This window comes from Pelodiscus sinensis, chromosome 2 (genome assembly GCF_049634645.1).
Source record: "Pelodiscus sinensis isolate JC-2024 chromosome 2, ASM4963464v1, whole genome shotgun sequence".
In the NCBI taxonomy this organism is placed as follows: Eukaryota; Metazoa; Chordata; order Testudines; family Trionychidae; genus Pelodiscus; species Pelodiscus sinensis.
In genome coordinates, this window is record NC_134712.1 from 247961132 (window position 1) to 247985620 (window position 24489).

Here is a 24489-nt window from a genome sequence, read left to right on the forward strand (position 1 = left end):
TCTGATTTATCTTTTATCCTCATTTTTGTTACTTTTTGTAATGCACTCCCAGAAGAATGTGTAAGTCTTGTCTGTTTCATTCCCCGTATTTAGTCAGTTTCACTTCTTTCTCATGCATGACAGAGGCACAAAGCAATAGGATGAAGGAAAGATGTCAGTGCCTGTTCCATTCACTCCTCCCACGTTCCCTTGCCCCAAATAGCCCAGATTAATGACCTTGCACCAACACAATAGAACCCCTCTAATCACTAGCTGGCAGATGCATTTTGCTGCAGTATTTGCTATCCAATATGCCAACCTTTCTTCTGTACACTGCTGCTGGCTGGTGTTCTTTACCATTAACCATTTAATCGTTGCTTGGGGACTTAGAATATGTGTACAATCATTAGAAATGCCCAGTTAAACCCTTTAAATTAGTTACTAGCAGCTAAAGGAGCACACGTGCTAGCAACAGCAGTAGAGGCAGGTTGGATATATTTTAGCATACCCTTATTTGCTACAAATGTAGTATATTGCTACAAGCACTAACTGCTTTAGTCACTCGGATCACATGTATTCGCACACTGAGAGCACACTGCATTTTCCCTAGTGGGTTACTAAACTGTCCTTGGGAAGAGATGCACTATTCATTTTTATAGTCTGGCTGCAGTCAAGAGGACACACCTTAGCTGCACATAAATCTCTCCACAGTATAATCTTATCTTTTAGCTTTGTTTCTGAAACTGATAGAGCAGGGTGCCCATGCCGGTGTCCTGTAGCACATGGATTTGTTATTGACTGGCAGCCAACCATTGGGTTTTACCTCAGAGAGCGCCGGGCAGGTCCTGTGTAACTGCTGGGGGCCAGGAGTGCTGGTCTGGGACGGGGGGGGGGGGGCGGGGGGGCACGCACAGATACAAAGCCGCAGCTATGTCCCTGCTTTCCCTTCCTGCTGAGGCTGTAGCTGCTTGTGGGGGGCTGGTGGCAACCTGGGGCAAGGGAGAGGGGAGGGGAGGATAAAGCGTAGCTCCCTAATAGCTGGTCTGCAGCATCCCTGCTTTCTCTGCACTCAGCACTGGCCCAGCCTGCTGCTGCTACTCTGTTTAGCTGGCCAGAGGATGCTCAAGCTGGTCTGTCATGCCCAGGTTGGGGCTGTGCATTTGGCATGGGTTCCCCTCTCTCCTGAGACCAACAGTTTGCCAGACCAAATCTGAGTGAGCGGCTTTGCAACCTGCTACAGCCCCCCTCGAATTTGGCCCCGTTGCCTCTCTGTCATGTCAAAACGGAAACAAAGCAGCTACCTTGAAGTACAGACTGGAACCAAGGGCTGGGAGGGGCAATTGCTTCCCTGTGCCACAGCAAATGAGGCAGCAGCTCAGGTTTGGGAATCACCCTAGTACCCTCAGCTGTGAAGACTGACGCAAAGCATTCATTGCGTTTCTCTGCAATGACTGTATTGTCTTTGAGCGCTCCTTTAGCATCTCAGAGTGGTTCCACTGGTTATTTAGCAGGTTTCCTGATTCTGATGTACATCTATTCTTACCATACACACCCACTCTAGCCCCCTTTGGGCTTTTGATCTGGCTTTATCAACAGGACTGGAAATTTCCACACCTGCTAATAGGCTAGATCTTGCCTTACTCTATTCTATCTTGCTTATCACCTACTTGATTGCCAAAGCGAACTTCGCACAGAAATGAGATTGCTGCAGGCCCCTTGCATTACTGCTACAACTGAGTAAAACAGTTACAGAGTTTTGGGAAGTGTATATGCTGTAGGCAAGGTTTGGGAGAAGAGTAAGGCTGAGAGGCTACAGAGCTCAGTCCTTGGGTATTATGGCTGGGATGGGGAATCTTCTGTGTGGGGTTTGTGGGTTCCAGAGAAGGCGGGAGGGTACAAAACACATAGAAACTCACTGAGCACAAGTCTGGTGGCTCCAGGTTCTCTGTCCCCCTGCCTCCAATATCCCTGCTGCTCAAGTTGTCCCTGTTCCCTTTAGAGAGCTCCTAGCTCTGGCCCCGGCAGGCGGACTCTGGCTCACAGCAGCTCACAAAGGAGAGGGGTGGCCAGGGGATTCCCCCCATGGATCTGTACTGGGCAGGGCCATCCGTAGTGGGGGAGAGGAGCCTGGGACACGCCTTCTCCCCCCAGACTCCACAGTACCCCTGCTCCTCCCCTGGTGCAGCCCACACCACCCCTCCCCCTAGCCCTGCCCTACCCCCCACCTCTTCCCACCCCTGCTCTGTTCTCTCCCATCCCCATTGCACCCCTTCCCTAAAGCCCCTCCCCCGAGCAACATGAACCTAGGGAATTACCAGGCGGTCTGGCCCGGGGCAGTAGCAGGGGTAGGGCACCTGCACTAACTTCAGGGGTGGAAGCCAGAGTTACCCACCATGCCTAGCTCAGTTCACTAACAATCTAGCAAAGGAGGTGACCAGGGACGTGGTGCAGTTTGCAAAGGATACAAAGATGCGCCAGACTGGTCAGGCCAAAGAGGCCTGCAGAGCCACAAGGGGATCTCCCATGTCTGGGCGGCTGGGCAGCAAAACAGCAGATGAAATTCAGCCTTGAGCCGTGCAAAGTGCTGCCCCTTGGCACAGAGAACCCAGCTAGACAGATGGTGGGTTGTAACTTAGGGGGATTCTCTGAGAGCTTCTTCTCCCTGTGCAGCACCAAGCACAAAGGCCATCGCTGTGCTTGGGATTGTCAGGAAAGGGAGAAAAAAATCAGACACAAAATCCCATCCTGCTGCTATCTAAGGCCACGGACACGCTGTGAGGTTTGGGGACAGCAGAAGCAGCAGCCAGTGGGGCTGGGAACGGTTCAGAGAGGGGCAGGTGCTTGGCACTAGGGTTCTAATGAGGCTCTTGAGCAATAACTTGTCAATGAACTGGCAGGAAATACGGAGTCGCTGCTGGTCACACGTGTGCGTGGCAAAGCACGAGCAGGGAGGGACTCAGGCTGAGGCCAGGGCAGTGATGTGGCGTGATCTGGGACTCTGGGAAGGCTTTAGGAGTCACACAGGGCAAGCTGCTCCCAGGGCGATGCTGGGGGAATACGGCTACAGTTACCCCTAGACACGTGAGCAGAGGAGTGGGCAGGGCCGGGAGGGGACACAGCATCCCTGAGACTTGAGACAGGAGACTACAGCCTGTGTCAGAGGCCACATTTAAACAGATGTTGGAAAACTGGAGAGGCCTTATACACTACCAATGACTGAAAAGCTGTGTGTGGCTGAAAGAGCAGCCCCTGGGATGTTACTGCCCAGCCAGCTTGGCCCCCAGACTCAGCTGCCTTTCAGTGGGGTGATCCAGGGGAAGCTGCGCAAACATCCAGAGGGGCTGGCCAGAGTCAGGACACCAGCCTTAAAGAGGAGGGGTGGGTGTGGCAGTGACATCACAAGGGCCTGTTACAGGGCCTCAGCCTATTGGGGGACAGTGATGACCTCACAGAGAGACCCTGACATCAGCCAATCAGGATAGAGGCACAAGATAGGGAGCAAGCTCAGCATTCCTGTGGCTCTGCAGCAGCGAGGCTCCTTCGCAGGGTTTCTCCTTAGGGACTGAGTGAGAATTGGGATCAATGGACGTGGGCAGGAGGAGGAACCTCGCCGGAGTTTTCTCCTTCCCTGCTCTTGATTGTATCAGGCCTGGTTAGAAGAGAAGAGCCTCAGAGAGAGTTGTAGCCTCTTCCATCTGGTTTCCCTTTTCCTCCTTCCTTCCCTCGTTCTCGTCTTCTCATGCGTCTTTGCCCCTTTTCCATCCCCCTTGGCCCCACCAAGTATGGTGTATTTGTTGGGGGGAGGGAAGGGTTGCTGTAGGAGGCCCTCACACACAGGTGGGGCTGGAAGAGTGCTCAGAGCAGGAGGAGACCTGGACTTGTGCTCAGAACCTGCCACCTCCCAGAGTCTCGCTGCTGATTGGCTGAACGGGCTGGTTACTGACAGGCGAGATTCTGGTCCTTTTGTTCTCTTTAAGACCAGACAACTAAGTCTCAAGCCATCATGGGTCGGGTTGATCGTGCTGCTTCTCTGCCATTATTGTCTCCGGTCAGTTCGGTCTCTCTAACAGACCAGGGATTCTCACACACTTGCTGAATGGTAACTAGGAGCAGTTGTGGGTCTGTAGCTCACTGCAGGGCCCTGGGATTTTACTTACATTGTTGACAAACTACGGTTGAAATGTGGCAGTGCCATTCATCATCTGCCTGGTGGGTGGGGGAACTTTGGTTCAGTACTCGAGAGTGATGTATCATATGGGCTTGCTTTAATGCCAAAGGAAAAGTTGATGAGAAAGATCTGTTTGAGCTGCTTGGAGTTGCTCCAGGAGGGTTGAAACTCTGGAAGCATTTCAGTAACTTAGTGAATACACCAGTGTAAAGTTGATCATTAGACTTGATTAAGCAACTGATGGATTTGAACATCTAGCGCCTTGCAACTTGTTCTAGTCAAGGGAAACAACAAAGTCAAATGGAGCAACAAAAATGATTAAAGATTTAGAAGACCAGAAGAGTGAAAGAACTGGGCTTGTTTAGTTTAGAAAAGAGAAGACTAAGAGAGGATATGAGAGCAGCTTTCAAGTTCCTACGTGGTTGTTACAAGGAGGAGGGAGAAAAATTGTTGTTCTTGACCCTGAGGATAGGACAAGAAGCAATGGGCTTAAACTGCAGCAAGGGAGGTTTAGGTTGGACATTAGGAAAAACTTCCTAACTGTCTGGGTAGTTAAACTCTGGAATAAATTGCCTAGGGAGGTTGTGGAATCTCCATCTCTGGAGATATTTAAGAGCAGGTTGGATAGACACCTATCAGGGCCAATCAAGATGGTGCTTGATCCACAGGGGAGTGGATTCGCCGACCTCTAGAGGTCCCTTCCAGTTCTAGGAGTCTATGACTGTATTCGGATCAATCAGTGTGTCCCAAGAGGCAGGCTGGGGGCAGGACACCAGCCATGCAGGGAAGGGTGGGGGTGGCAGTGACATCTCACAGGCCTGTTGGGGAAAGGTGCTGGGGAGGGGCTGAGTTCTCCCAGAGACCCTGACATCAGTTGCAAGGCAGGAGCAACCTAAGAGACACTCCCCTGCCCTTTATGGCTTTCTGGGAGGCCTCCCAAAGAGGTGGGGCTGGAATTGCTCTGAGACTGACCCCTCCAGCGGTGACCTGGGCCCGCCTTTGGGGCATCTCGTGAGACAACTCAGCCTCCCGCCTCTCCGAGTTTCAGTGCTGATTGCCCAAGCAGGGGGCTATTGGCAGGGAGGAGACGTTTTCCCAATTTCCCTGCTGTGACCCATGGCTGCCCTTCCTTTGCAGGCTTTGCCGGGCCTTCTCTGACCTCAGGCAGACCCTGCGGGGGGAGCCCCAGACAGGTTCCAGTACAGCTTGGAGGTGAGCATGGCCAGGAGGGGCAGTTTTACCTTGGCGCTGGGGGGAACGGGAAAGGTGAGACTGGAAACCCATTTTCCAGTCCGTTGTCCCAGCCTGCTCCCCGGTGGCCCTCTGTGGTCAGGGCAGACAGGGCCCTTCCTCCTTCAGGTACAGGGGAAGGAAATGGGACTTCAAGCCAGGGCTCTTGGCTGGCAGAGGGTGCCTCAGATCCCCCCTCGCTCAACCTCCCCCGTTCCCCGCATGGGACCCAGGGGGTGGTGCTCACAGAAGAGTCCCAGACTCCTCCCCAGAGACCCTTCAGGGCCGAAGGGAGCCAGCTCTTCTCTCCTACCCGAATGGAGATTGGGGCAGGGGAGAATTCTCCTCACTGTCACTCCCTGCATCTGACCCAGGGCTTCTGAGCCAGAGTGGGGCAAGGGGCCTGTCTCCATCCTAGGAGCTGCCCAGGGAGGACCCTGGCCACATCCCTTTGCCCCAGGACCCCTGGGGGGGGGGGGGCAGAAGAAGCCGAGGGTCTGGCTCTAGCTCCTCTTCCCAGTGTCTCCAGCAGAGGGACTTGGGCAGGGAGGCTCCTGGCCTGGGGGAGGTTGGGAGCTGGCAGCAGTTTGCGGATGGAGCCCTCTCTCCTCCCCTGCCATTCCAGCTCAGCACCGTTCCCCACACTAGGGAGCGCGGTGGCTCAGCTGGGCCTGTCCATCAGGGACCAGCCACGCACACCGGCCGGCTGGCCAGGGAGCAATGAGCCCCACTAGAGCAGTGACGCTGACTGGTGCAGAACTGACCCACCCCCCACCTGAGACTGTCCCCCACCGGGCAATGGGAGCCCTGTGGAAACTCGCCAAAGCCTCTGAGACTGGCCCGCTGGAGGATGAGTGTCGCTCTCCTCCCCCTGCTCCATGTAGGACCGGTCCCCTCCCCAGGCACCAAGGAGCCCGGGTATCGTGCAGGGCCAGGGATGCCGCCCACTGGGGCACAGAGCTGCCAGCCCCAGACAGAGCAGTGGGGAAGAAGAAACTGCACAGGCACAGCTCTGGTAGAGAGATGGAAGGGAAGGAGGCAGCAGCTTCTGCTCCAATAGCTGGGAGGGGTCTGGCCCTGGAAGTTAGGGAGGACGATGGGTCCAGCCCAGGCTGCCAGCTCCCATTGATCCCCCCCTGATTCCCAGCGGCACCCCAGGCTCTGAGAGGCCCTTGTTCTCTGGGACAGGAGGACGTCACGGCCACGGGGATGTGCCAGCTCCGCTCATCAGAGCCTGTCGCCAGGTGCCCGAGGCTCCGCAGGGGCTGCACCTTTCAGGGGGCTTGGGCTGAGCTGCAGAACCTCCCCGTGGGACAAGAGGGGTAGGAAGCAGGCCTGGGAGGCTGGGATCCCGGCCCTGCAGAACCTGCTCCAGCTGGGGAGGAGCTGCAAAGGGGGCTGCCATGGGGGGTCTGTTCCCACACACTAGCTCAGAACCCAAAGGCTGACTGGCCAGTAACAGGGACTGGCAGGGTCAGAGGCCAGGGAGCAGTCAGCTAAAGAGCAGGCAGAAGCCAGAAGCAGCAGCCTGCTAGAGTCAGCCAGGGACACCCCCCAGCAAGGCGCGAGGAGGCCAACAGAGCTAACCCTGGACGGTCCTGATTTCCAGATCCCTGCCACGAGGAGCAGCCTCCCACCGCACCGAAGGAACCAGAGCCATGTCCTGCCCCGAGTGCTCAGGGGATGCGTCTTCTCCCTGACGCCGAGCCAGAGACCCCAGTGAGCGAGAGCCTGGCTTGGGGGGATGGTGCAGCAGGAGTCCTGGCTGCAGGAGAGATTCTGCCACCAGCAGCTGCCCCAGGCCTGAGAGCAGGGCCGGCCGTGGCCTCAGCAGATAGCCCCCTCCCTCTGACAGCTGCAGGATCCTGGGGGAGGCAGGTGGCCCTTTGCCCAGGGGAGAGGGAGAGCTCAGCCTCCCATGCGACCCACCCAGTTCAGGGAGGGATTGTAACAGGATGTCTTGGCCAGGAAGGGGTTAACCGGCATCTGCACTCAGATCTGCACCGGACCTGGGGCGACTGCAGCAGGTAGCAGCTGCTCAAGGAAGGTGACGGCTGGCAGGGGAGGGAGCTGATGGACGCTGGGAGTCAGCGTGTTGCTTGGAGTTATTCCCCGCTGACTCTGTGACTAGAGCTACAGCCACTGCCAGGGCCCTGGGCTGGGCTCCAGGGGAGGGAGCGGGATGGAGGCTCGCTCCTGTCTCCTGTTCTTTGAGAGGGACCAATACAGTCCTGTGAGCTGGGGCAAACTTACTGACTGTGGCCATTGGGCCACACTGCCCTGCAAATAGGGGAAGGTTATGGACTCTGGCCATTGGACCACATTGCAATGCGAATGGGGCAGGTTATGGAATATTGCCATTGGGAGGCACTGCCCTGTGAAAAAGGGTGTTTTACAGACTCTGGCCATTGGGCCACACTGCCCTGTGAATAAGGCTGGGTTACAGCGGGCTGAACTGCCTTGTGAATAAGCTAGTATTACTAACTCTGGCCATTGGGCCATGCACGGCCCTGCAAATAGTTGTGATTAGCTCCACTGAGCACTGCTTTGCTTGAGAGTCTCGCTGTAATCTCCCGCTTCAGCAGCTGCCTGCGGATAAATAACGGAGGAGTCAGGCATTAGGTCCTGACTAGGGATGTAAAGGACTAGTCGACTAGGCACTTCCCCGACCTTGCTGCCTCTATCAGATAAAGGCAGCAATGGGAGGAAGGGGGAGAAGTCCCCAGCAGATCATAGAATCATAGGACTGGAAGGGACCTCGAGAGGTCATCGAGTCCAGCCCCCCGCCCTCAAGGCAGGACCAAGCTCCGTCTACACCATCCCTGACAGATGTCTATCTAACCTGTTCTTAAATATCTCCAGAGAGGGAGATTCCACCACCTCCCTTGGCAATTTATTCCAATATTTGACCACCCTGACAGTTAGGAATTTTTTCCTAATGTCCAATCTAAACCTCCCCTGCTGCACTTTAAGCCCATTACTCCTTGTCCTGTCCTCAGAAACCAAGAGGAACAAATTTTCTCCTTCCTCCTTGTGACACCCTTTTAGATATTTGAAAACCGCTATCATGTCCCCCCTTAATCTTCTTTTTTCCAAACTAAACAAGCCCAGTTCATGAAGCCTGGCTTCATAGGTCATGTTCTCTAGACCTTTAATCCCTGGCTCCACCCAGGATTTCAAAGCAGCAGGGCCGCACAGAACCTGGGGTCAGCTGGAGAATCCCCAGCTGATTCTGGGCTCCAAGTAGCGTTGCCACTTTGAAATGCCAGGTAGAACCCGGGATCATTCCCCAGCTGACCCCAAGCTCTGCGCAGCATTTCGAAGCGTCAGCGTCGCATGGAGCCCAGAGTCATCCCCAGCCTCCATGGGTGTGTCTAGACTACAGGGTTTTGTCGACAAAAGTGGACTTTTGTCAACAAAACTAAAACTGCGACTACACTACCGCTGAGTTCTGTCGACATAATGTCGACAGAACTCAGCAGTTTTGTCGACGCTGGTAAACCTCGTTTTACGAGGAATAACGCCTTTTGTCAACAGAGTTCTGTCGATAGAAGGCATTATTGCATCTAAACTGTCCTTTGCATCCACAGTTATGTCGACAAAGCAGCTTGGTTTGTCGACAGAACTGGATGTAGTCTAGACGCTCTTTGTCGACAGAAGCTTTGTCGACAGTATCTGTCGACAAAACTTCTGTCGACAAAACCCTGTAGTCTAGACGTACCCCATGTGGCACTTCTGCCTTGAAATGAACAGGAACTCTTGCAGGGGCTGTTGTACATTTCAAAGGCGGAACAAATTAATCGCTACTCAACATCGCTAGTTCTGACCCCTTTCCAGTAGGGTGGGGCGCGGGGAGGCATTCATTCTGCCTCCTTCCATTTCCCTTGTAATTTCACTTGGTGGCAGGGCTCTACCTTCCCTCCCCTCAAGCTGTGTAGTAGTATCACCAGGCATGGGTCAACAGCTGCTGCATTTCAGCCTGGCAGTGAGAGAAGTAAACGCTGGTCAAGTTGCGGGGTGTTTTGTGAAGCTGGATTGATCCTTTGTGGTGACAAGCACCATGTGAACATCCGATCAGTCTCCCTGGGCGGGCGGCAGGAAAGCGGAACCCTACCTCGGACACGACTGGGCAGTGTTCTAACAGGCTAGCTGGCAGCATTGATGAACAACCGTGTTTAGGAACACCATTCTGCTGGTTAAGCCCCTCGCTGCATGCAGGAAATGAGGGCACTAGCTTTGCGTGGGCTAGACTGTCATTGATTTATTGCCTGCAAAATCTCCCAGCTTTTGACAGCAGTGATACGCCTTGGGATTTCCCTGTGCTTCGCAACCGCAAGAGTGAAGAGTACCGACAGTACTCTCCCAGATCTTAGTGCAGGTCTCTCTCCCTTGGAGCAACCAGATTATGTAATGAACGCCCACAGGCAAAGCTTTTAGGCAAGATTCAGGGCACTCTGTCAAGCCGCAATAGCAAAGTGATTAATTCTGTTGATGCGAAGGGCAAATCACACAAAGGCGATGTGTCTAGGAGGTGACTACAGTTGGGCATAGCCCTCTGATCACTTTCCAGGGAAGACGTATGCCGATCTGGCTATATGTTTTAGAAACGTGCGTCTGGCTGTCCGTGAGTCCTTTGTTCAAGTGCTCCTCCTAAATGGTAAGAGGTAGGACCAAAAAATGTGCGCTGCAGCTTCCTCTTATCATAACTTAAAGCAAGGCCGGGGGCTGGTTGTGCCAGGACAATGGGATGTGCCTGGAATGCGATTTGTTTTATATGGAACCGAAAGGGAGGGGTGTGAGAGAAGGGACGGTTACACTCACCCATGACCACAGGGGGGCAACAAGCACTGGGGACAAGAATGACCAACAGGGAGCAGCAAGTGAGCAGCTGCTAGCTGGCAGCACCCACCAACCAGGCCTGCCCCAGGGAGCAGCTGCTGGTCACTGTGTGACCCCCCCCGCCCTAGCCCAAACCCAGGGCATGCTGCCAGTGAGGCCCCCCCCTTCTCCATTACTATGCCGGGCAAAGGGCAAACATGGCAGTAGGGATGCATGGCTACCCCTGGCCCCAACCTGGCCCCAGGATGAAGATGGCAGCCTCCTGCACCAACCTTGGGGTGAAGCCAGTGTCCAGGGTGCACTGCCCACCCCCAGGGCAAACCCCTATCAGGGTGTGTCCCTCAGGCCTGGGGAGAAGCCGGTGGGCAGGATGCAGAGCTCCCCCCGACCGCAGGGAGAAGCTGGCAGGTGGGGTGTGTGGCCTCCCATGCCCCAGGGCACCCCCTCCCCTGTGCTCCTCACCCTCTACCCTGAGCCCCTCCTCATCCCCCAACCCTGGCTCCTGCACCCCTCCACCATCCTCAACCCGCAACCCAGATTCCTGCACCCCTCCCCCACAACCTCATGCCCTGCGCCTCCCCACATCTCCAAGCTCCTGCCCTGACTCCTGCACCCCTCACCCTGCCAGCCCCCTACCCTGAAGGACCTGAGAAATGCCAGGTAAAGCTGATAGATGGTCACATGTGGTGTTCAAACCAGCGATGCCCATGCAATAGCAATGGGATTATACAGGTGGGTGACTTGTGCCTTTGTGGCACCTGCTTCCTTTTTCATGCATTAGTAACTGCCCCCACATCCTTATTGCCATTTTGTCATTGCCCAGCTGATGTTGCACCTTATTTGCTGCTTGCTTAAATTGGCTCTCCCCTTGCTCCTTCAATAGATTTTTCTAGGGAGTTTTCTATGCTCTTCCACCTACTCTTAATCTGCTTGGCCCACTGATCAAGTTCCACTCCCCACTCCCGGGCCTTTAGGACCAGACTGAAAGTCAATGGAAGTTGGGTCCCAAACTCAGGTTATGTTCATAAGACCTGCTAGATACCTATTTGTATTTTTAGATGCCTAAATATCTTTGCAAAGCTGGCCTTTAGAGCTCAGCTCTTGGTGCTGCTGATTTGGATGACAAACCATGAACCTGGATGTGAGTTTAGACATGCCTACCTGTACAGGGGCGATTCACACTGTGATGGTAGCTGATTAAAATATGACCAGACACTGTTGCAAACAGTGTGATATATTTGCAATGAATCTTGTACCAAATGTGGTATGGAAGGTGTCTATGAAGAGGTTATGATTTGCTGGTTATGATTATACTATTTGTATGCCTGAATGTTTGTATTTGAAGTTATGGATAATGACTTTATATCTGATTTTGAATGTTTGATCCTGGGGTAACACTCACCCTTGTATTTAGCCAGCTCACATACAAGGTACTATTCAAGTTGAACAGCTCATCAAGAAACACTCACCTGACACCGGACTATGGGAGACACCCATCTACACTGAATGGACTTTCCTGTGAACATTGACTAGCATGTGGACAATAGCTCTACCTGTAACAACCTGAATTACGCATGGACAGGTGATTTGCTGACGTGACTGGACACCATCTTGTTACTGTACTTTTCCATAGTCAGAAGAGCAGGATTCCCTCCACAGGGCAGAAGTTTCAAAAGGCCCTGGGAACAGGGCTATTTTACCTCTTTTCTGTTCCGCCGTCTCTACTGCTCCAGTCTCTGGACTATGGCTTCCTGCCAATGGGAGCACACTTGGAAACACACCTGAGCATAAAGACTTTGACCTGGGAAGGGTGTTCCTGGCCTAGAGGAGAGTTCCAGCCTGTGCAGTGAAGTTCTATGACCGGTGTGCACCATCTGTCGGGGGAGGCACGGTCTTGATTCAACTCCTGTTTAGCTTATGAAACTCAGACAGCAAATTTCCTTTTGTTTCTTTAGGTAACCAAACCTAGATAGCTATGCTGCCTACTTACAATCCCTTAAAAAATCTCTCTCCCTATAGTGACTAAATGTATTTTATATTTTCTCTAAAACAGTGTGTTTTTTGTTGAAGTGCTCAGCTCAGTTTCCAAAGGCTAGGGTGGACCCTTCTCCACATTGAGGGAGGGGGACCGACTGGGCAAGGACGTACAGCTCTGGGATGCAAGGCTGGGAAAATTGGCGGAAGCCTGCCTATCCTTAGTTCATGAGTGACAGGGAGACGCATTCATGTAACTCAGTAGGGTGTATCCTTGCCTGTGGACGTCTGCCAGAGGTTGGTGGCTTGTTATGGCATCTCAGTGTGAGAGGTAGGCGCCCAGGCTAGTGGTGGGGGACAGAACGCGAAATGTTCCCACAGTTCACTTGCATTCCAGGAACCCTGGTACCAGTGTCCCCTGGAAACTGAGCCCTCGTGCAGCCACCCAGAAGAGATTCATTTGAATGCCGCCCAGCTGATTCAAATGCTGCCCAGCTGATTCGCAGGACTCTCTCAGCCGGCAGCATGTTACTACTGGTGGTGCACATCCGCACCTGCCTCGCGACACATAACAAAATGTTTTCTGGGAACACTGCCTGTCGCACATCAGGCATTACTGAATGGGCATGAAATGAAAGGAAATACCTCCTCTTGCTTCTAGAGATGGCCCTTTATATCAGCCTTAAAGTATATTGACAGAGCATTGGAGGGAGCTTGTACTTTTATAGCCTCTGCTATACCTGCTCCGGGGACAGATAGAAGTTTTCCAGTGCCAGGGCTGATATTCCAACCAGTCTTACAACAGAAACTCTCTCAGATCGGTGGAGTTTACGCTACTGAAAGGAGCCCGTCGTTTGCATTTTTATTAAGAGCATCTTTTACGCATGCCTGTTGGTTGTTTATGTGAAATCACTGCTTGGGTTTGACTGGAACAAAGCTGAAATTGTAGTAATTTTTGCACTGATTTTTTTTTTTTTTTTTTTTACAGCTGGATCCATGAAATCAAAATCACCATGTGCCCATAAATCAAAATTCAAAACGTGATATGGAGTGTGCTCTTCATATCCAGTGCAGCATGTGGTGGCAGCATGACAGAGAAGCCAGGTGGAGATCAAAGCATCTAAGGCCCACTTTCTGCTCCTGGTCACACCAGTGCAAAGCTAATAGCTACCCTAACGAGCCTGCAATCAGAGGCACATGGGCAGACCCTTCTGTCCATGCATCTCCTCACTGGGGCTCTGTACAGAACAGGGACTCAGCACACAGCTTTGACTGTAAACATCACAGCCCACTTCAGCTCTGGAGATTGAGAGCCCGTCTCCCCCCCCAGCCCTATGTCTCTGCTTTCCTTTCAAATAATTCATTTAATAAATTACAAATGTTATTTTGGAGCCAAGTTCTGATGGATTTTTACCATCTCAGGTTATGACCATTTAACATCCTTATTCCTCACTGGGGGAGAGACAATTATCGGAGCAATTATCTGCAAGGATTTACTAGACTTCGGTCGCGCCAGTTCCCACCACATCTTTGTATTTGTCCTGCCTCATCTCACCCCCATGGCCACAGAGTGGCCTCCCATGCAGTATTTATCTTCCATTGATGTGGAAAATTTGGCCACTACCATATGGTGCTACCACTAATGCTACCTTGACACCTCTTTGCAGGTTAAAATGGTACAAAACTGAGGAGAAAATATCAAAGCCTTGAGTCAAATCTTCGGGTGATGGCTCCCTACATCCCACTAATTGCAGGGGGGGAAGGAAGAGCAGTTCCATGAACCCTGTCTGACCCTAGAGGCTGTAGCTGCACTTGGCTTGGTTTGGGCGGGTGGGTTTTGGTTTTTGCACTGGTTTCTTTGACAAGTATCTGCATTCCCCTCCTGTGGCTACTGAGATCGGGATGTGGTTCCACAGCCAGCAGGGGGCAGGACAGTCTCTGTTTTAAAACAGTCCATGCTGTTTCTTCTCATTCTGCTGCTTCCATCGGGGCATCTGGTAGAACTCATCCTTGGATTTCCCAAAGATATCCTGGAAGTCGGCATCGGAGAGATAGTACTGCAGAGGAAAATGGCAGCAGAGAAACAGTCAGCCTCAGCTAGTGTCATTTGGGTAGGATGAAGTTTACACCCCTCTGCAGAACCCTAAAACTGAAGTGGGGCAGAGTTCTTGTGGTGCCCGTTACAGCGCTACTAGTGTGGACAGTGCCGCGTGAGGAGTGAAGTGTAGCAAGCACACACACCACCATGCCCCACTGAGTTTACCGCCTCATAGGTGTGCTGAACAGAGTAGAATAATGTGGAGATGGCACTTTGCAGTGTCCACATCAGAGGCGAATGTCAAGAGGTGCACCAGAACTGAGGCAAAAGCCAGCAGGAAGCTATTGAAAGAGCTGGCGGGGACCTGGTTGTAATAGGACAGTGTCTGTAAGAAATCTTAAGATATTTTCATTGCTGGTCCACACACTCCAGCTTCATTACGCACAACATAATGGGCAACATTCATCCCTATGCCGAAGTTCATACAATGCCTACACACCACCTAGGTCCTGACTGGTAGCTCAAATAGCTCATGCTGGCCCTCTGCACACAGATGAATTCCCCTTTTCTCCCTCCCTATGGCTGAAATGTGTCCATTAAAGTTTGCTTTTTTAAATGAAAACGGCTGTTGTGTCAAAACGGAAATTTCAAGACAATGATTCTGGGGAAGTGTTCAGGTGAAAGTGTTTAGTAAAAGCATAAATTTGTGCTCAGCAAGCTGAAATTTTCCAACAATGAGTTGTCCCATGGCAGCTCAGAGACTAACAAAAATACATATAGTATCATGAGCTTTTGTGGGCAAAACCCACTTCCTCAGATACGCTGGACTACTTGTTGTTTTTAAAGCTACCGAGTAACATGGTTTCCTCTCTGAATTTTCCAGTCACTGAAAACAAACAAAAAAAAGGTGTAAAATACGTTTGGTTTTCAGGTTTCCAATGGAAATCCGAAAAGTAAGGAACAAACGTGTGTTTGCATTGAAGTTTTCTGGAGGAGGAGAACACACCCATTTCCTGAACAGCTGCAGTGTAAGCATTAGCACAGCAGGTGCAGTTAGACTCATAGAACCATAGAGCTGGAAGAGACCTCAGGAGGTCATCAAGTCCAGCCCCCTGCCCTAGGAAGGACCAATCCCAACTAAATCAACCCAGCCAGGGCTTTGTCAAGCCGACATTTAAACACCTCTAGGGATGGAGACTCCACTACTTCCCTAGGTAACCCAATCCAGGGCTTTACCACCCTCCTAGTGAAATCACCTGGATCACCTGGATTGATCGGTCTTCAGCTATTGTTAAGATTGCGCCGATCACAACACGTCCACCATTCTTCTCATACTCTTGCCTAGTGAAATAGTTTTTCCTAATATCCAACCTGGGCCTCTCCCACCGCAACCTGAGACCATTGTTCCTTGTTCTGCCCTCCATCGCTACTGTGAACAGTCTTTCTCCAGCCTGTTTGGAACCTCCCTTAAGGAAGCTGAAGGCTGCTATCAAATCCCCCCTCACTCTTCCCTTCTGCAGACTAAATAGACCCAATTCCTTCAGCCTCTTCTCATAGGTCATGTGCTCCAGCCCCCTAATCATTTTGGTTGCCCTCCACTGGACCCTTTCCAATGCGTCCACATCATTTCTATGGGGGGGGGGGGGGGGGGCAGAACTGGACACAATACTCCAGATGTGGCCTCACCAGAGCCGAATAAAGAGGAATAATCACACCTCTGGATCTACTGGCAATGTTCCTCTTAATGCACCGTAATATGCCATTAGCCTTCTTGGCTACAAGGGCACGCTATTGACTCATATCTAGCGTCTCATCCACTGTAACCCCCAGGTCCTTTTCTGCAGAGCTGCTACTTAGCCAGTTGGTCTCCGGCCTGTAACTATGCTTGCGATTCTTCTGTCCCAAGTGCAGGACTCTACACTTGTCCTTGTTGGACCTCATCAGATTGGAGCCCAATCCTCCAATTTGTCTAAGTCACTCTGGACCCTATCTCTGCTCTCCAGCGTATCTACCTCTCCCCCTAGCTTAGTGTCATCCGCAAACTTGCTGAGGGTGCAATCCATCCTCTCATCCAGGTCATTAATAAAGATGTTGAACAAAACCAGTCCCAGAACCGAACCTTGGGGCACTCCGCTAGAAACCGACCGCCATCCTGACATCGAGCCGTTGATCACCACCCGCTGGCAGTGATCAACGGTGTGGGGCTAGAAGATCCGTGGATGCTGGATGCCCCACTCCGACACTGTCAATTGCTATCACACATGATCAAGCCCTAGCTGCCAGAATGGTGCACAGTTATCTGCCTTGGGCGTTGGCATCTGGCAAAACATTAGGGCCAGAAGAAAAATTTTTGAATCCAATCTCAGCCTACCTGAGAATGGGGTTTCATTACTGTCTGTTTCTAAGGGAAGCAGGGTGATTTAGAAGGGTCACCAGGGGGCACATCCCCCATGCTATGGGTGGGAAGGGCAAGATACCAAGCAGCAGGACCAGAGTTCCTGGGCATCTGAAGGGGACTAGCAGCAGGGCCTGGTGCCCTCCCGCACTCACCGGCAGCAGCACGGATGTGGAGCAACACGGCCCCGGTTCACCGTGCTGTTCCAGTGCATTGCTTGGGGGAGGGGCGGGACCACCCCTGCACTCACTGGCGCGAAGTGGAGCGATGCACATGGGGGAGCAGAGCAAGCTGGGGCTGAGTTGCTCTGCCTCCCCCACTGCTGCATGTGTGTGGGAGGGCAGACCCCTGCTGTGGGCACCAGCCCACCGGCCCTGCTATTCCCCTGGCCCGCAGGGGATAGATGGGGGCAGAGCAAAGGTGGGGAAGAGGTGGGGTGGGGTTGCAACAAGGATGGGAAGGGAGCAGAGCTGGGGCAGGGAGAGATGGGGCCTGAGGTGGAGAGGGGTTGTCCCTGGCCCTTTCCCAGGCTGGGAAGGAGGGGGTTGTGTGGCTGGTGTCCCCGGCCCCACACAGCCCCAGCCCCACACAGCTGAGGGAAGCTGCAGGGCCCCGTCCCTGTGCAGCCGGGGAAGACGTGAGGCTCTGGCCCCGCACTCCCGGGCCATGTTCCTTCTAAACTGCGCTGGAGCACAGCTTCACGGGTGATAAATCAGCCTCACCCAGCCAGAGGCTCAGGGGTCTGTGCACGGAGCTGACTGACTGGGCGGGGCTGATTAATCACCTGTGAAACAGTGCTGCCCTGCAGCTTACAGGGAACACGGCTCCTGGGGGCTGCTGGAAGGCTCCAGCCCTGCCCTGCGCCCAGCCAGGCTGCTGACTCTGATGTACAACCTGGCTGGCCCTCCTGCCCTTAAGCTCCCGGGCTGTCTGCTGCAGGAGCGCTATGGTCCTGCCGGACAACGGATGTTGCCAGACCGGAGAGTCCCGGATTTTGGAGGCACAACCTGTACTAGAGTTTCCCACGGGACAGACAGTCTTAATTTTTGATCAGCATCATGAAACCATCTCCTTGGTGTTTAATATGACAAGCTCCTAATTCTATTGTTTACCCCCCTCCTCAGCTATCTAGTGCACTCCCTTAGCTCAAAGCAAAGCTTAATAAGCCCAGAGAGCAAGAGGTCTCACTTAGCCAATCATTTCCACCAAGTTCAATCAGCAACTGGAACGGAATCAACCCAACGTTTGGACAATTCCCTCACCTCCTTTTTAGTGGGGTCCACGCCTTCTGGAAGTTCCTCCATTGTCTTGTGGAGCAGCACCTCTCTGGGGTAGGCTCCATTCCCATTGGTCACCACCGAAGGGGCATTGTTGTTGTGATGGTTGCTGGTGCTATTGACGCTGTTGTTGGGGTGTGGTTTATAGGCAGGTAAAGTTCTCGGCCCTTCGGAACTAGCAGGGCTGGAAGTTTTATTGTTTGCATTCTTCTTGTTCAGGTTGGTGTTGTTAAGATCCTGCGGGGTACAGGGAATCTTGTCAGTACAGCAAGGCTGGGCCGGGGCTACAGACTTTGTGGTTTCCTGGGATGTTCATTTCTGCCTCAGGCAGGTGGGACTTTTCTTAGGATGTGAGACGTTGGGTTAAAAATAACAAAGTGGGGGCCAGGAACCACTGGCCCATTGCTTAAGGACCCTCAATCTGTGGCGAGAATGTGTAGCCCATAATGTTACTCAGTAGAGCAGTTTCCCACCAATCATCAGACATTACATCATGGCCTTAGGTTCAGGGGTCACAGTGAACATGAGCTCCCCGTGTGACTCTGTGGCCAAAAAAAAAAAAGAAAGTGAATGTAGTCCTGGGATGTATAAATTGGGGCACCTTGAGTGGGAGTTGAGAAATTACTTTACCTCTCTATTTGGCCCAGGTGTAACCACTACTGGGATATTATGGCTGGTTCTGGTGCCCACAATTCAAGAAGGATGTTGATAAATTGGAGAGAATTCAGGAAAGGGTCGACAGAATGGTTAAAGCATAGAAAACATCTCTTATTGAGACTGACCCCAAGAGCTCAGTCTATTTAGCTTAAAGAGAAGTTTAAGGGCTGACTTTTTCACAGTCTATAAGCACCTACTTGGGGAGCAAATACTTCACAATGGGCTCTTCAGTCTAATAGAGAAAGGTCGAACACCATCCAGTGGCTGGAAGTGGTAGCGAGACAAATTCAGATGGGAAACAAAGCAGAAATGTTCACGGTGAGAATAATTAACCACTGAAATAATTTACCGAGGGGAAACATGGATTCTCCAGCACTGACCGTTTTTAAACCAAGATGGGATGTTTTCCTAACAGCTCTGTTTTAGGAATGACTGTGGGGCAGCTCTCTGGTCTGTGTCATATCGGTCAGATTAGATGATCACAGTGGTCCTGTCTGGCCTGGGAATCTAAGCATCTTCTATTTACCAACTGCAACTGGTTCTTTTTACTCGGGTTGCAGAATCAAGCTTTTAGCCAGGATAGCACAGGTCAAATCCAGCTGTTAATCCAGTGACAAATTCTGCATCCACTCACCACCGTGATCTCTGATATACCCGACACATCTCCTAAGCTGCTCTTCATCTCCTCGTACGACTTGCCATCCTAAAAAGGCAAAGAGAGGGATGAGAATCAGGTACAGCGAAAGGGCCACTTTTATTTCAAGTTCAAGCTACAGATCCCACTGTACTGCTCCTCAAGCCAGCAGCTAGGTCAATACCACATGGGTGGCAGAATCCCAGGAATTGCTGCGGCAAGACAAAAACCAGGAGCAGCTTTGAGATTTGCATCAGTCTCCGAGTGAATTAAGAATTCAGGCTGCATCGTTGGATGCGTTAGTACGTACGGAACGGCATGGCTCCGGGGCAGGATGCACTTTACATCCTTTGCTATGGCCTCCATTTATCTCCTGCCTGTTCGTCAGGGGATGGGTAGGATCTGGGATCAAACACAATAGCATGGCTCCTCTGCACGGTCTCTGGGGTTCCCCTAGGATCTGCTAATTTTGGGGATCCTAATCACCTGCCCCTTCTACAAGGGTGAGCAAATTCCATCCTCACCCCAGAAAGAATTTGTAGTAATCCCCCGCAGTGCAGAATAGGGACATTCCCTATTCCTGAACAGGAATAACTAGTGTAGCTGGCTCTGAACACAGAATGAGATGCTGGACCTAAACTGCTTGTCTTTAACTAGAGCTAGGCAAGCTTAGAATCAGGGTTTTGATTAAAATATTCAGATTTTCAACTATTAGTTTTCCCCCCAAAAAAATATGCATGTCATTGAAAATGTGTTGGAAAAACGTTTGAACAAATATTTCACCTAGTTAGGATACATCCCAAATGACATTCTCACAAGTTTTTACTCTCATACAGGAGAGAACAGGTACAGCTCCAACCACTGCTACTTAATATATATATTTTCAGACAGACACACGGAGTTCATAGTCACTTACGCTCCACTTATACGGATCCCAAGCACTGAACCAGCCTGTGAAGGTGAGGGGTTCGTAGCCTTGCTTCACCATTATTATTGGTGTTGCTAAGTCTCTTCCAGCGGGATGGGTCTTCAGATACTCTTTGGCTGAGGAAATAGCCTCATTTTTTTCATATGTATTGGAGGCTTTGCCAATCCAAAGGAAAACCTACAAAGGGAGAAGGGAGAAGACGAGCGAATGGTAAGAACCACCGGAGACATGGATGGATAGTCTCCCTTTTTATTCATAATAGTGATTATGGGACATCAGAGCAAGCAAGGCGCACGTCTGGGGCAAAACCCAGTTTGTTGGTAGTTCCCTGCCCTGGTCAAATTATTTCCTGGAAGCAAATTATATATTAAAATGATGGGCTGGTGGGTGTCCTAAGAAGCATGTGTAGCTCCGTAATGGGTGCCATACCGTGCTGTGTCAGCAGCAAAGTGGGTTCCAAGATGGCGCTGTTCAGGGCTCATTAGTCAGTCACAGAAAATGCCGTTAGTCACACTAAAGATGAGTCTACAGCAGAACCATGAAATCGGCCTCCTTGGGATGTTGGGATTCCAACTGGAATTGCTGGTTCTGAAACGGTCCTTGGTTCTGGACTGACTGACTCCGAAATCAGCAGGGGCCTGTTTCCCCATGGTGAGTCTTTGCTCTCTACACAGCAGCAAGACTATGGGGAAACCAGGCGGTGTATAGACATACAAGACCGAGCCACCGCTGCATGCTGCGGCTCTGGCAGGGCTCTGTTGTCCACACATGTAGAAGACAGGCAGGTGGCACTAAAGGGCTCCCAAACTATTTAAAGGGATACGACGTAGTGCCTACAGATAGAATCATAAAATCCTAGAACTGGATGGAATCTTGAGAGGCCATCAAGACCAGGCCTCTGCCCTCATGGCAGGACCAGGCACGGTTTAGATCGGGGTGGGCAAAATTTTTTGACCAGGAGCCACTTCAAAAATTGTTGAAGTGGTCCTGGGCAGCCCTGGAAGGGGCAGGGCCTCAGGCAGAAGGGGTGGGGCCGGGCCACTTCCTTGCTTCCCCACCTTCAGACCCTTATTGGGCTGGGGGAATATGCAAAGTCTTTGCTGCTCCCCCTCCCCAGACAGAATCACCAGCTGTTCTGAACGGCTGGCGGTTCCCTCTAGTTACCCATGCGCCTGGCAGTGGGAGGAGACTTTGTGCGCTCCCCTCTGCTTCCCCAGGTCAGTCAGGGCCTGGGGAGGGGGAGCACGTGAGGTGTCTCACCCCTGCCCCACCCTGTAAGGGAGCGCCGCGCTTAGAGTCACCCACCAGCTGAGTAGCCCCTGGCAGTTGACTAAGTGCTGAGCCCCTTGCAGGGCGGGAGGAGACTTCACGCGCTCCCCCTGCCCCCAAGCTCTGATTCTAAGCACCCCACATTCCTTGGGGGGGGGGGGGAAGGAGACTTCATGCACTTTCCTCCTGCCCCCAGACCCTGATTGGCGTAGGGGCAGGGGGAGTGGCAGGGCCTACACGGGCCGGATGAACTCGCTTGTGCAGAGGCCCTTTTGCCCACCCCTGATCTAGCTCATCCCTGACAGGTGTCTGTCTAACCTGCTCTTAAATATCTCCAGGGATGGAGATTCCACAACCACCCCTAGGAAACTTATTCCAGTGTTTAACCACCCTGACAGGTAGGAAGTTTTTCCTAATGTCCAACCTAAACCTGCCTTGCTGCAATTTAAGCCCATTGCTTCTTGTCCTATCCTCAGAGGCCAAGGAAAACAATTTTTCTTCCTCCTCCTTGTAACAATCTTCTGTCCTCTAAAATTTAGGCCGAGCTTTGATCACTGGCTTTAGATCAGGTTGGGCAAGAGGTGGCTAGTGGGCCGGATCTGGCCCGCAGCCGCCTCACCAGTACTCTTACTACAGAGCAGCTGCAGGCGCTTCAAACAGCAGGCTACTAATTGCTATGCCATCTGGGCAGGCTGGAGAAAATTGTGTGTGCCGTCCCTGACTCCTAGCAAAATCCCTCAGCTCCCATTGGCCAGTTTCCAGCCAATAGGAGCTGAGAAATGTTGCTGAAGGCAGGGGCACAGAATGAAGCCTCCTCCCTCTCTCCCTCCCCCCATGTGCTGGAGCAGAACCACGTGGAGCAGCCCAGGTAAGCACCTCCCAGCCTGCCTCTGGCATCCCATCCTCTCTTTCCCCCCAATTATCTGCCCCAGGCCATCACCCAAACCCTCTGTATCCCCTCTCTCCACCTCCTCCAGGTCACAGCTCCCTCCCAGAACCTGCACCCCTCCCACAGGTCAGAATCCTCTCTTACACCCACACCCCCTCCTGAACCCTGCATCCCAAGCCCTGCCCCAGATAACCCTCTTCTTCACCCAAACTCCCTCTCAGACCCCACACTCCCTCCTGCACCCCAGTCCTCTACCCCACACTCCCTTCCACACCCCACCTGCTGTCCCAGACCCTGCGTCCCCTCCACAGAAATGCAGCCCTTGACTACTCCAAAATCTTGGCATGCCCCCCCATTACAAATTATTGCCCACAACTGCACTAGATGATCTCTAATGGACTCATTTGGCCTTAAAAATATACTGATTGTAGTTTTAGCTCTGCCACTGATCTCAAGGGATTTGGCAGCTGAGCTCCCTCAGGCCCCTTTGAAAATCCCAGGCACAGCGCCTGTTTCTTATCTGCCAAATGGGTCTAACACTCTAACATCTCTTCAGAGCAGTGTGACCTAATGGCTAAAGCACAGTTCTGGGACTCAGGAAACCTAAGTTCTATTCCCAGCTTTGACACTAGCTTGCTGGTTAACTTTGTGCAAGTCATTTGCTGCCCTGTGCCTCAGTTTCCCCATCTGATCTCACAAGACTGACCTCCTTGGTAAGGTGCTTTGAGACCTTTGACTGAAAAGTGTTGTAAGTGAACTAGGTATTAATGACACTGGCCTACCTTACTGGCATGTTGTGAGGCCCAGTGGGATCCTGAGAGGTAGATACTGCTCTCAGTTTCATGCTGACTGCTCTATTAAAGCCATCAAAAATGCACAGCTCCCATTACGGAGGAGGGAATTTCACTGACCTCTTCCCAGGTGTCCAGTAACATGACATCATCTTCGTCCAAGTCCTCCTGGCAGAAGCCCACCACCTCTGTCATGATAAACCGTCCTGTCTGGTTGGAGCACTCGAATAGGCGGGGCTGGTATCGGACAGATGGCTCTTGGAATCTTGGCAGGGCGAGAAGAACCAGAAGTGAGCTGCATTGTAGACACTAGTCACGGCCACTAGGGGTCAGCCTTTCACATGGCAACACCCATTAACTGTGATGAAAAATGGCAGGGCTGTGGGGTTGATTAGAATCTTTTTGGGAACTGATCCTAAAAGTTCAGAACCCATCTTGAACCCTCCCCCCCCCACACACATACACACTCAATTAAAGCAAAATTCCACCCAAATCACCAAGATGTGCCTGCTCTCCAGCCGAAGCCCCGGTAACCCACCAGGTTCCAGATGACTCCCGCTGAGAACCTGTTACCTTGCCCAGACTCAGTCTAGGTGCAATGGCAGGGTCAAGTGTGCTCAAGACGGGTTGAGCTTCCTGAGTCATCCTGAGTCCCAGGCCCACAACGAAGCCAACAGGAGCGTTCACCCAGCCCTTGTTCTTAGTGCCGACAGCAGAACCCTGTCCTAAGATGAGTTCTTCTCAGCCCCCTTCCCAAAGATAGCCCCAACCCAGTGCCCACTGGGGTCCATGGAAGTCTTTGCATGGACTCCAATGGGCACCGATCATGTCTAGGGCTTCAGGATGCTCCAATGTGGGATTCTGTGTTGGCCCATTCTAGTGAGAGGCCCCAACCTTGGAAATCCTTCCCCAGTCTCCCGACTCTCTGCTTAGTTACAGCCATGCCGGCCCACGGCGTCCCTTACAGACGTACCTCTTGTCACTGGCATAGGGGGCCTTTCCTCCCAACACTACCCAGAACTCCGCTGGCTCTTGGCCCTCCAGAACGGTCTGCTTGTCCCGTTTGGAGATGATGTTGGCCACCATCTTCGCGACCTCTCTCTCATCTCCGCTGCAGCCCTGCATTCACAGGGCACAAGATCAAAGGGATTCAGGTGGGGCCTGGCAAAATTGGTCTGCAAGCTGATGGTTGATGCATCACTGCCCCCTGGTGGAAAGAGCTAGCATTGGGATGATTCCCCTCCCTCCCCCTTTCAGTGGCTGGGCCAATTAATTCTGCAGGGAGAGATGGTAGAGGTGTCAGTCATTGTTAGGACTGTTGTTTGCAGTCATCTAGGCCCTGAGCCTCAAAGGCATTTAGGCACCTAACTCCCATTGCTCTCAGCAGAAAGGAGAGCTCAGTGGTTTGAGCATTGGCCTGC

At 52.2% G+C, this 24489-nt stretch overlaps 1 protein-coding gene across 1 annotated transcript in view; it reads right to left on the reverse strand.

The window, feature by feature from the left end:
• Nucleotides 1-13008: 13008 nt before the first annotated feature.
• The window catches only part of VILL (villin like), a 58416-nt gene continuing 46935 nt past the window's right edge, over nt 13009-24489 (reverse strand). Inside the window, exons 15-20 of the mRNA XM_006120573.3 lie at nt 24042-24187; nt 23189-23333; nt 20108-20296; nt 19192-19260; nt 17886-18137; nt 13009-14247 (exon numbers count right to left, since the gene is read on the reverse strand). Coding sequence (XP_006120635.2) covers nt 14134-14247; nt 17886-18137; nt 19192-19260; nt 20108-20296; nt 23189-23333; nt 24042-24187 — 915 coding nt within the window. The 3' untranslated portion in view covers nt 13009-14133. The remainder of the gene's footprint in view (nt 14248-17885; nt 18138-19191; nt 19261-20107; nt 20297-23188; nt 23334-24041; nt 24188-24489) is intronic.